The 10,611-nt window shown below is 36.2% G+C and overlaps 1 protein-coding gene across 1 annotated transcript; it reads right to left on the bottom strand.

Annotated features, from left to right (window-relative positions):
* Positions 1–376: 376 nt before the first annotated feature.
* Positions 377–2,595, bottom strand: LOC131063720 (em-like protein GEA1). The gene is made up of 2 exons (XM_057997621.2): positions 2,186–2,595; positions 377–989 (listed from the first exon to the last, which is right to left on the bottom strand). Exons 1-2 carry the CDS (start codon positions 2,289–2,291, stop codon positions 652–654), a joined length of 444 nt encoding a protein of 147 aa, XP_057853604.2. The 5' UTR covers positions 2,292–2,595; the 3' UTR covers positions 377–651.
* Between the last annotated feature and the right edge of the window lie 8,016 nt (positions 2,596–10,611).

Raw genomic sequence — 10,611 nt, 5'->3', positions numbered from 1 at the left:
AGAAGATTAAAATAAATAAAAGAATTTAGTTTTATCCATGGTAAAGATTAAAATAAATAAAAAAATTTAGTTATTATCCATGGTAGAAGATTACAACAGATTTAAACAGTTTATTATCCATGGCAGAAGATTACAACAGATTTAAACAGTTTATTATCCATGGCAGAAGATTACAACAGATTTAAACAGTTTATTATAAAACAGATTACAACATATTTATTCCACACTTCCATTAAAAACAGAGATTTACAGTCATCGTCCAGGACTCTGCTGCTACATTAAAACCTCATTAAAACCTAATTTACAGCAAATTCTTTAACTGCACAAACTACCGAATATTTACACACAAAACAGATTTAACAGATTTATTCCACACTTTACACACAAAACAGAGATTTATTCCACAATTATTGCAAAAAAACATACTTATTTACAGTTGTCCAGGACCCTGCTATCACATTAAAACCTAATTTACAGCAAATTCTTTAACCACATAAACTACCGAGTATTTACACACAAAACAGAAAAACATACTTATTTACAGTTGTCCAGGACCCTGCTATCACATTAAAACCTAATTTACAGCAAATTCTTTAACCACATAAACTACCGAGTATTTACACACAAAACAGATACAAGAGTGCAGGCAGGCTAATCATTTCTGCCACTTAAACCACCCTTGCGGCCCATCTCCTTGTATCCTTCATGCCCCAGCTGCTGCTTACGTGTCTCTCCTCCCTTCTTCCCCAATTCTTGATACCCCTCATGGCCCAGCTGCTCTTTGCGGGTCTCTCCGCCCATGTGACCGAGCTCCTGGTACCCTTCATGCCCAAGCTGCTCCTTGCGAGCCTCGCCGCCCTTCTTCCCCAATTCTTGATAGCCCTCATGACCCAGCTGCTCTTTGCGGGTCTCTCCACCCATATGACCGAGCTCTTGGTACCCTTCATGCCCTAGCTGCTCCTTGCGAGCCTCTCCGCCCTTGTGACGACCTGCAATACAAAACAAGCTATTAATGTGACTCGAACCTGTAACCTGTTATATCGACACCCCTAGTACCAACCATTAAACACTGAATCGAACACTACTATTCTGTGACTCGAACCTGTTACTTATGAAACAAAATAGAATGACTTGAATGACTTCAATACATATGTAACTACTGAGCTGTAATACAAATCAAACTATTAATGTGACTCGAACCTGTAACCTATTAACCAAATCGCTTGTAGCAACCATTAAACACTGAATCGAACACTATTTTACTGTGATTCGAACCTGTTACCTATGGAACAAAATAAAATGACTGAAATACATATGTAACTACCGATCTGCAACACTGAATCGAACACTATTTATAGCGTGACTCGAACCTATTAACTATGAAACTTTATTTTGGAAAATAGAACACTATTACTGTGATTCGAACCAGTTACCTGTGGAACAAAATAGAATGACTGAATTCATATGTAACTACCGATCTGCAACACTGAATCGAACACTATTTATAGTGTGACTCGAACCTATTACCGATGAAACGTTATTTTGGAAAGCAGAACACTATTTTACTGTGATTAGAACTTGTTACCTGTGGAACAAAATAGAATGACTGAATACATATGTAACTACCGATCTGCAACACTGAATCGAACACTATTTATAGTGTGACTCGAACCTATTACCGATGAAACGTTATTTTGGAAAACAGAACACTATTTTACTGTGATTCGAACTTGTCACCTGTGGAACAAAATAGAATGACTGAATACATATGTAACTACCGATCTGCAACACTGATCGAACACTATTTATAGTGTGACTCGAACCTATTACCGATAAAACATTATTTTGGAAAAGAGAACACTATTTTACTGTGATTCGAACTTGTTACCTATGGAACAATATAGAATGACTGAATACATATGTAACTACCGATTCTGCAACACTGATCGAACACTATTTATAGTGTGACTCGAACCTATTACTGATAAAACATTATTTTGGAAAACAGAACACTATTTTACTGTGATTCGAACCTGCTACCTATGGAACAAAATAGAATGACTGAATACATATGTAACTACCGATCTGCAACACTGAATCAAACAATATATATAGCGTGACTCGAACCTATTACCTATGAAACATTATTTTGCAAAACGTAATGACTTGGTACATATGAAATTACCTTCAGCAAGACGCTCCTGAGATTCCAAGCTTTTGCCTCCTGTGCCTCCAGGCACCACAGTCTCTCCAGCCCTGGCCTTTTCGTCCAGCTCCTGTTGAGATGCCATCTTCTTTATGTTTCTATTGTTTAAACAAGCTAATCAAACATCAACCAGTACCAAATTCGGGCAAATTCGCATAATCTCCGGCAAGTTCTGTGGAGGAGGCTTTATAACTTCCCAGGTAATACTTCGTGGCAATATACAGTTCTGGTAAGGCCACGACAGCCATATATACCTGGTATGTGGATTGTTCTCCACTGTCCACGATTTACTACTTGCAGAACTTCATTTTTACAGCCACGTTTCATGGAGTCGGTGCTGTTTTATCCAAAAATTCACTTCTGAAGTAACTGAATCAAACCCTAAACTCGCATTGGGATGATCAACCCTCTCAGACTCATTTATCGATATATCGTTGGTGTCAACAAACTGTTAACCGTTTTAAAATATGAATTTTTTTAGTATTTAAAAAACAAAACAAATTTGCGGTCGTTCAAGCAGAGCCATTTTTCCACAGATGTCGAGGAGTCTAAACTTATCTTCAAAGTTCTGCAACTACTTTTTGGCAGACTGCACGAAACTTTTTTTTCAAGGCGGCAAGAAAGGTTAGTTATTCATCTTAACATGAAAGAAATTAATGGACATCAAAGCACTATTTTATTTTTGTAAGCTATTATAGTCTTCATAACTAATATTTAAATAAATTATATAATTTTTAAAATATTTTATAGAAAGAATGTAAGTGTTTAAAAATATAGTTTAATGTGTATGTTATTGAATCATTATATTTTATAAAATTAATGTAAGTGTTTAAAGTATAACTTAATCTAAGTTATGATTTTTTTATTGAAATCATTGAAATGTTAAAAAAAATATAAGTTGATGTATAAGTGATGAATTATTTATTTATCAAAATAATGTAAGTGTTTAAAAAATATAACTTAATGTGTAAGTTATAAATAGTTTTTTTTAGTTAAAGCAATGTAAATGTTTAAAATATATAATTTAATGTGAAGTTATGAATTATTATTTTTTATAAAATTAAATTTGTAGGTACTTTAAAACTAGTATATATATTACCCAATGCTCAAAATAACGAGTCTAGGGAGAAACTTAAGAGAATATCAAGACTCTTGATTCTAGTGAGTGTCAGTAGCTTTTTGCAGTGGTTAATACTTCTAGTATTCAACCCGATGCTAGCCACACTCTAGAGGATAGTGAGGGTTTAGGTCTTGCTAGTCAAGGCTTTGATTTTGTCCCTATAGGAGGAGATCATGAGGAGGATAGGGATGATCAAAAGATGGATGGTATTGAGGTCTGTAATTCAAAGGATAATAAGGAGATCAATTGGGCCATTGTTCCTTTTCAAGGCACTCCCAAGGTAGACCTACTTGAGGAAGCCATGAAAGAGTATGGACTCGAGAAAGCTAAAGAGAAGATAGGTGTTGAGAAAAAAATAGGGTTAAAAAAGACAGTTCTACTCCATTGGGGGTAGAACAGATGTTTGAGTTTAAGAAGAAGAGAGGTAGATCTAGTGAGTCTATTGCTAGCATGGCTGAGAGAAGAGTGTCTAAAAGTACATTGCCCAAATGTTATAATGCATTCAAGGCACCTATGGATACTGCCCCTTTGTTTGCCATGGAATTAAACTGTGTATCTTGGAATGTCGGGGGATTGGAGTCTCCAGCTAAGAAGTATGTTGTTAAGATATTTCTAAGATTGTATAAGGGTGTAGACATTCTCCTTTTACAAGAGTTGAAGGTGGTTCAGTTCTCTATAGACATTAATTTGAGATGCATCTGGAGGGATGTAGAACACTACACCACTAAGAATGTTAGAGCTAAGAGGGGTGCATCTATACTGATAAGCTATAAGTGGAACAAGTGTGTATCTAGATGGGGATGCTCTCCCTGCAACAGATTAGTGTGGGTTATATTGAAGCATAAGGATAAGGAGGTTGGAATTTTCTCTTTATATTCTTCTAATGACCACAAAGAGAGGATTGAGTTATGGAATTGGATGACCTAGATGGAGGATATCCCTTGGGTAGCTGGGGGAGACTTTAATATGATAGAAAGCCCTTCAGACAAAGCAAGAGGTGAGAAATTTGGATGGAAGGGGGATGAATTTTTTTTGGAGTAGAATAATAAACAAGATAAGGCTATTTGATCCAATGGTAGGGAGGATTTAAGTGAGGTCAATGATCTATGATTTACATGGTGTAATTTTCAACAGGGAATTAAAAGAATTTACAATAGGTTGGATAGATTCTATGCCAACAAGGATGTAGTGCAATTTTTGAAGAATAGAAAGGGAGGTAGTGTGAAGGTCATCCCATACACCCTCTCTGATCATTACCCCATATAATTTGTGATTGCTTTTTGCAATCCTCCCTAGCCCCTTCAAGGAATAAGGAGGTTTTTGCCCTTAATACTAGTCTATTAATGAATGAAGATGTCATTCAAGTTGTTTCTATCATTAGACAGTTTAATAGATGAAATACTACATTATGCATAGTACATTATGCATAGTGTCAGAGAAAGATGGAATTAGAATGTGAAGAGTTGGAGGGTCCTATTTTAGATTGTGGGGAGAAAAAAAACCAAAGATCTAAGGATGGTGGAAGCAGAGATGCACATTAGGCTAATTAGAGCAAAGGAGTGTGTATTGAATAACCCCTCCAATCAAGGTTCCATTGAAGTTCTCACACGGGGAAAAAAATGCTTTGAGGAAGATTCGGAGTGTCAAGATCCAAGGCCTTAAGACAAGAACCATAATGAATTAGCTTGAACATGATGATAAATGGTCTAAGATTTTTTTCCAAATCAATAAAATTAAAGGAGCAAAAGAGAAAATTGACTACATATAGGAAGGATATAGGAGTATTATTGAACAAGCAGATATCTAGAATGCTTCCCTGTAGTTCTATAACAAGATTTTCACATCAAAAGATGATGAGAAAAGTAAGAAACTGGTCAAAGAAAGCATTAGAAACATCATTCCAAATAAAATCATTTGAGAGAACTCTGATAAGCTTAGCATGGATATTACTATTGAAGCGATTAAACAATCCATCCTTTCTTTAAACAATGATAAACCCTTTTGGTCTGGATGGACTACTAGTTGAATTGTACAAAAAGAATATAGATTGGATTGGTGATGACATGCTAGCATTATATAAAGAGGCTCTTGTCAAGGGGTCTTTAGGGGGTCATATAAGCAATGATCTAATCAAATTGATACCTAAAGAGAGGGATGGATCCCTCATTAAGAATTGTAGGCCAATTACACTTCTAAATGTCTCTTATAATATTTTAGATAAGTTGTTAGCTAGGAGATTTGAGGGTATCCTTCTGAAGGTGATGAATCCCACCCAAACAGGCTTTGTGAAAGGGAGGTACATTTTGGAAAACCTGCTATCATGTTGGGAAGCAACAAACTGGGCAAAGGAGTCTGATTAATCAACATCTATGCTATTAATATACGTTGAGAAAGCCTATGACAGGATTGAGTGGAGTTTAATATTCATGATGATGGAGGGGTTGGGATTTCCTAAGTAGTACTATTTAATGGTTAAGACATTGATGGAGGATGCTAAGACATATGTGGAAGCCAATGGGTGTAGATCTGAATGCTTTGATCTTACCAAGTCTATTCAGCATGGGTGTCCTCTAACACCTTCCATCTTTGTCATTATTGCAAATGCATTACACTACCTTTTGAGAGATAACCTCCTATATCCTAGGGTCAAAGGTGTTATATTGCCTAATCAAGAAGATTTATCCAATATTTAGTTTGCAGATGACACTTCCATTTTGGGTTAAACTGGATGAAGATAACCTTTCAGCTCTTATGAAGAAATTGGATATTTTCTTTGAGGCTTTAGGGAGTAGAGTTTCCTTGCCTAAATCTATTATGTTAGGTCAGGATTGATGGAATTAGGGAGCACTGAGAGGGGGGGTGAGTCAATGTTCAACCGGTAAATGAATTTTCAAACTTATTATTCTCAGACCACTAGAACTAGATGCAAGAAAGTAAAATGCAGAAACACAAGACAATCAACCACAAAATTGTAACACCGAGATTTTTACATGGAAACCCAGAAAGGGAAAAATAATGGTGGGATTTGAACCCACAATATTATTCCACTATGGCTAGTAGTAAAGCAACATTACATAAAGGGGAATGCATCTGCATTCAGGCTTACAACTTAGAGCTCACTGCTCAAATTGCAATATGGAAGTCTCACTGACTTACAGATCTTTTGCAAAGATAACTACAATGATTGAACTCCAAAATAGAATCAAGCAATGCCTGGATGAGTTTGGGTTAAGTGGAAAAAGTTTGACTATAACACCTTTGTAACTCTGCCCTATTTTGCTTCTCAGTCAACTATTAGATCAAGAATGTGCACATGAAATTGCGTCAAATAGCTTTCTCGATCACCACTCGCTCATATCACGCAATATCATACACCAAAAAGATCTTCTACATCGGTCATATATATCCACAATAAAAAATAAAACATTCATCAAGTCGATCATCCATATTATACAATGTAACATGTAACTGGGTGTCGGCTTAGACTAGATCACTAAAATAATGTCAACATGATTTCTACATGTCGGCCCTATCATCCCATGCACGAATCTGACCACTACAATCACCTCTAAGATTTCGGACCAAAAGTGCTCTGCTTATCCTGAAATACCGGTGACAGATTACCAAACCACTTTCTCTACCGGTTACCAAAAACCATGACTACCAGATAGGATTTCCAAGGAGAGTTGCCATCAATGACAACCCTAAACCATTATACATGTTGGAATCCAATAACACTGAGAGGGGAGTGAATCAGTGTTATACTAGAATGATTAATTTTAACCTTATTAAAACATGCATACACCAACTGGTATACCGGTACATACAGAATTGAAAGAAGTAAATCAACCAATAAGACAATCACATTAATGAGAACCATAACACACAAAATTATACGTGGAAAACCTCAAAGAGGAAAAACCATGGTGGGATTTGTGACCCACAATATCAATCCACTGGCCATATAAAGAGATCTTACAAAATATGAGGGGCCTGCCCTTGCAGGAAGGCTTACAGCCTAGAGAACACTGCTCAATCACAAAAGGATCCTCACGACTACATAAAATTCTAGACTACAATCTAGAGAAGTGTTGAACTACTAATATAGCATCTTCTATGCCTGAATACAGTTCTGGTTTAAGCTCTATCTGTTCCGGTCTGAAACCTTAAACCCTTTACCGAAATAACCCTTACATGAATTTCCTCACATACATGATCTCTCTGATATATTTAGCATCATATTACATTCACATATCCATAATCTCATGTCTCATGTCTATATCAAATTGACCTATATACCCTATACAAAATATCATGCCTTATGGCGGCTTACAAATATATATACAATATCAAATTACATGTCGGCCAAATAACATAAATGCATAACTATTAAAACCAATTGTCAATGCCAGATCCAAGAGATGTCGGCCTCCAATACTGATAACCTTTACTAAACCATGTCAGCCTACATTGTCGGTAACCAAAGAAGTCCTTCTGTCTTTCCGGTGCTGGTGCTGGTGTCGATGTAGTATTGGTGAAGTGCCTGTTGGTACACCACTGATCCAAAACATGAAGCCGGAACACAATACCATGTTGCCATAAATGACAACATAGTGAAACCAACCAATTGAGTGTCAATTGCCAACAATCTCCCCCTTTGGAATTGATGGCAATACTCATGTTAACAATGGTCACGGTTTCATCTATCGGTTTCATCCTACCCTGCTCCCTCTGAGCTTAATATCCATTAATGCAAAATACTTCATATTTTTATAACTCCATAACTCCCCCTAATGTATACAACTCTTTTTATTCTTTTTCAAATCTATATCACTCCCCCTTTGACATCAATGTCATCAAAAATTCTGAAAAGAATGTCAAAGAAAAAGAACTGTACAATGAATATCCCAAAATGTCTTATTGAAGCTTGACAAATTTCAAAATTTCTGAATAAGCCTTCTCTAGTAGCTCAAGATAGGTATCCCAACCTATTTTGAATGTGCCGGAAATAGATACAAGTCCACTCAATATATGTGCAAATGACTCTTTCTCATTTACCTCTGTCGGTGTGGGCTTTCCCACCATATCCATGCATTCTTTCTTATGTACACTGAGTGAATCCAATCAGGGACTCACCAAGCCTCTCAAACTTCTGAATCTTCTTATTATTTTATTTCTTTCCTTCTCAAGACCATAAATTTGGTTCTCCAAAGTCAAAATTTGACCATCAATTGATGTAGTCAATGAAATCAATCCGTCAAAAGAATTAGCTATACTTGCAATTTTCTCCTGAAGTTCTTTTATCTTCTTATCCACATTAGTTGTAAGTATATCAATGTTACAACATACTCTATATATATTTGTACATTGCTTCAAAGATTTTTCTATTAGTTTCAGCTTCTCATCAATCTTTTTCTTCTTAGATTCAAATTCCCCTAATCAAATGCAACTCTCTTAGCCTGAGTAAACCTCTCTAGTGCTTGCCGGTTTGAAATCTATTGTAAGGATTGAAAATCCTTTGAAATATGCTCATTGATTATTTTTAGCTTGCTGGATGGGCTCGTTTCATTTTCAATCTTGCACTCTGGGACCAGTCTATGTAGAACAGTGATTGATTGATCAATAATCCCTTTATCCATGGATCCCTCCTTAATTAGTTTTTGTCCTGCCATAATCATGAGTTCGGTAGGACTCATCTTTGTTATGTTTTTCTTTTCGACCTGTGAGGTGTCAATTGACAACAATGATGGACCAACTACCGGTTCCCTATCAGATTCCCCGTTCTTCTCTTCTGAATATTTATCCTTTATAACCTCCTCACTTGCACCGGTGGCTTCGCCACTTGGTGCAGTCTGTGTAATTGTCGGTTTCTCTGTAGGAATTGTAACCTCAACCTGTACATTTGTATTCAGAGGACTATTATCCTCAATATTAGTATCCTGTACAACATTATCTTGTTCACTCTTTGTGTTAACCGATATCTCAATATTTATCTGTACATCTGTATTTACCAGGGGTTCAATTTCCACTATCTTAATATTTTTCAAAACTAAGGGTGAAGTACCCATAATCCCCTTTCCTTTTCCTTCAGCTGAGGTATCTACAGTGTCTGTCTTCATTTCCGGTGAAGTAAAGAATCCTCTGTTCTCTCCAAGGAATTTAACCCATGCTTTTTTAGTCTCCTTTATTATTTCATTTACTCTTCCTAGCATTAGATTGGTTATTCTATGTTTGCTATTGAAAACTTTTCTATATGCCACCTCAAGTGTCTTTTTCATTTCATCTGGAGCAATAGTAACACAAATAGACAATAGCTCTTGAATTTTATAATGTTTTTCTTCTACCATCTAACATATTATACAACTCAGACGGTATTTGATTTTCTATTTCTATCAAGGCTTTCTTATAAATATCCAAGTATAATAAGATTGCTTCCTCTACCTCTCTTTGTTCATCATCCTCTAAGTGTTCATAATAAAATTGAACATTCTTCAACATGCCATCCTTAGTGATTTCATCTACTAATTCTGCACAAGTTTTAGGTGGTATGATAGTCACATTACCAGATTCAATTGGTAAGTTGATGTCACTCTTCTTCTTCCTCTTTGCAGTACCGGATGCAGCTGAAGGTGTTGCCTTTGGTGCTTGTGTTTGAGTTGGTATTTTTATTGTAACCTTCCTAACCAGTTGCTTCTTAGCTTTTGCCTTTGTTTCCTCTATTTTCTTTCTAACAACCCTCTTAAATGCCAACGGTGTGTCATCCTTAGATTATGATTTTGCAGTAATAGGCTCAATGTGTACTTCAGGATTCTTCCTCTTCCTGCCTTTCTCCGGGACAACATCAATTAATGCTTTAATGTCCTTTGAGACTTTCTCCACAATTTTTTTTGCTTTCCCTTCCTGCTTCTCTCTTTTCTTCTGGTTGAACTCTGTTTCAACCTCTTGTGTTTTCTATTGTGCAGTACCACAAGGCTTCTCTGCCTCATCAATAGGTGCATCAATCAACATATTTGCATAGGCATCAAGAATCTATGCATCCACCTCATAGCCCATTTCTTCAATCCAATTTTTTTGGGGCTTAACTGCTTCCATAAGTGTTTCATCCTTCTTTACCATGAAGCATATGTCGGTTGAATAATTTTATACAATATGCTCAGGTACCCTTACCCTAGACCTCATAGATTTCTGGAATGCTTTGAAATATCCCCATACCTTATCATCTCTCTAACTTCCTAAAGCAGCAATTGATTGTTTCAATTGTCTCCCTACCGAGATGTCAAATACC

This window comes from Cryptomeria japonica, chromosome 8 (assembly GCF_030272615.1).
Source record: "Cryptomeria japonica chromosome 8, Sugi_1.0, whole genome shotgun sequence".
NCBI classification, from domain to species: Eukaryota; Viridiplantae; Streptophyta; class Pinopsida; order Cupressales; family Cupressaceae; genus Cryptomeria; species Cryptomeria japonica.
Note: the sequence above shows the minus strand (reverse complement) of the source record. Positions and strands in the feature narration are given on the sequence as shown.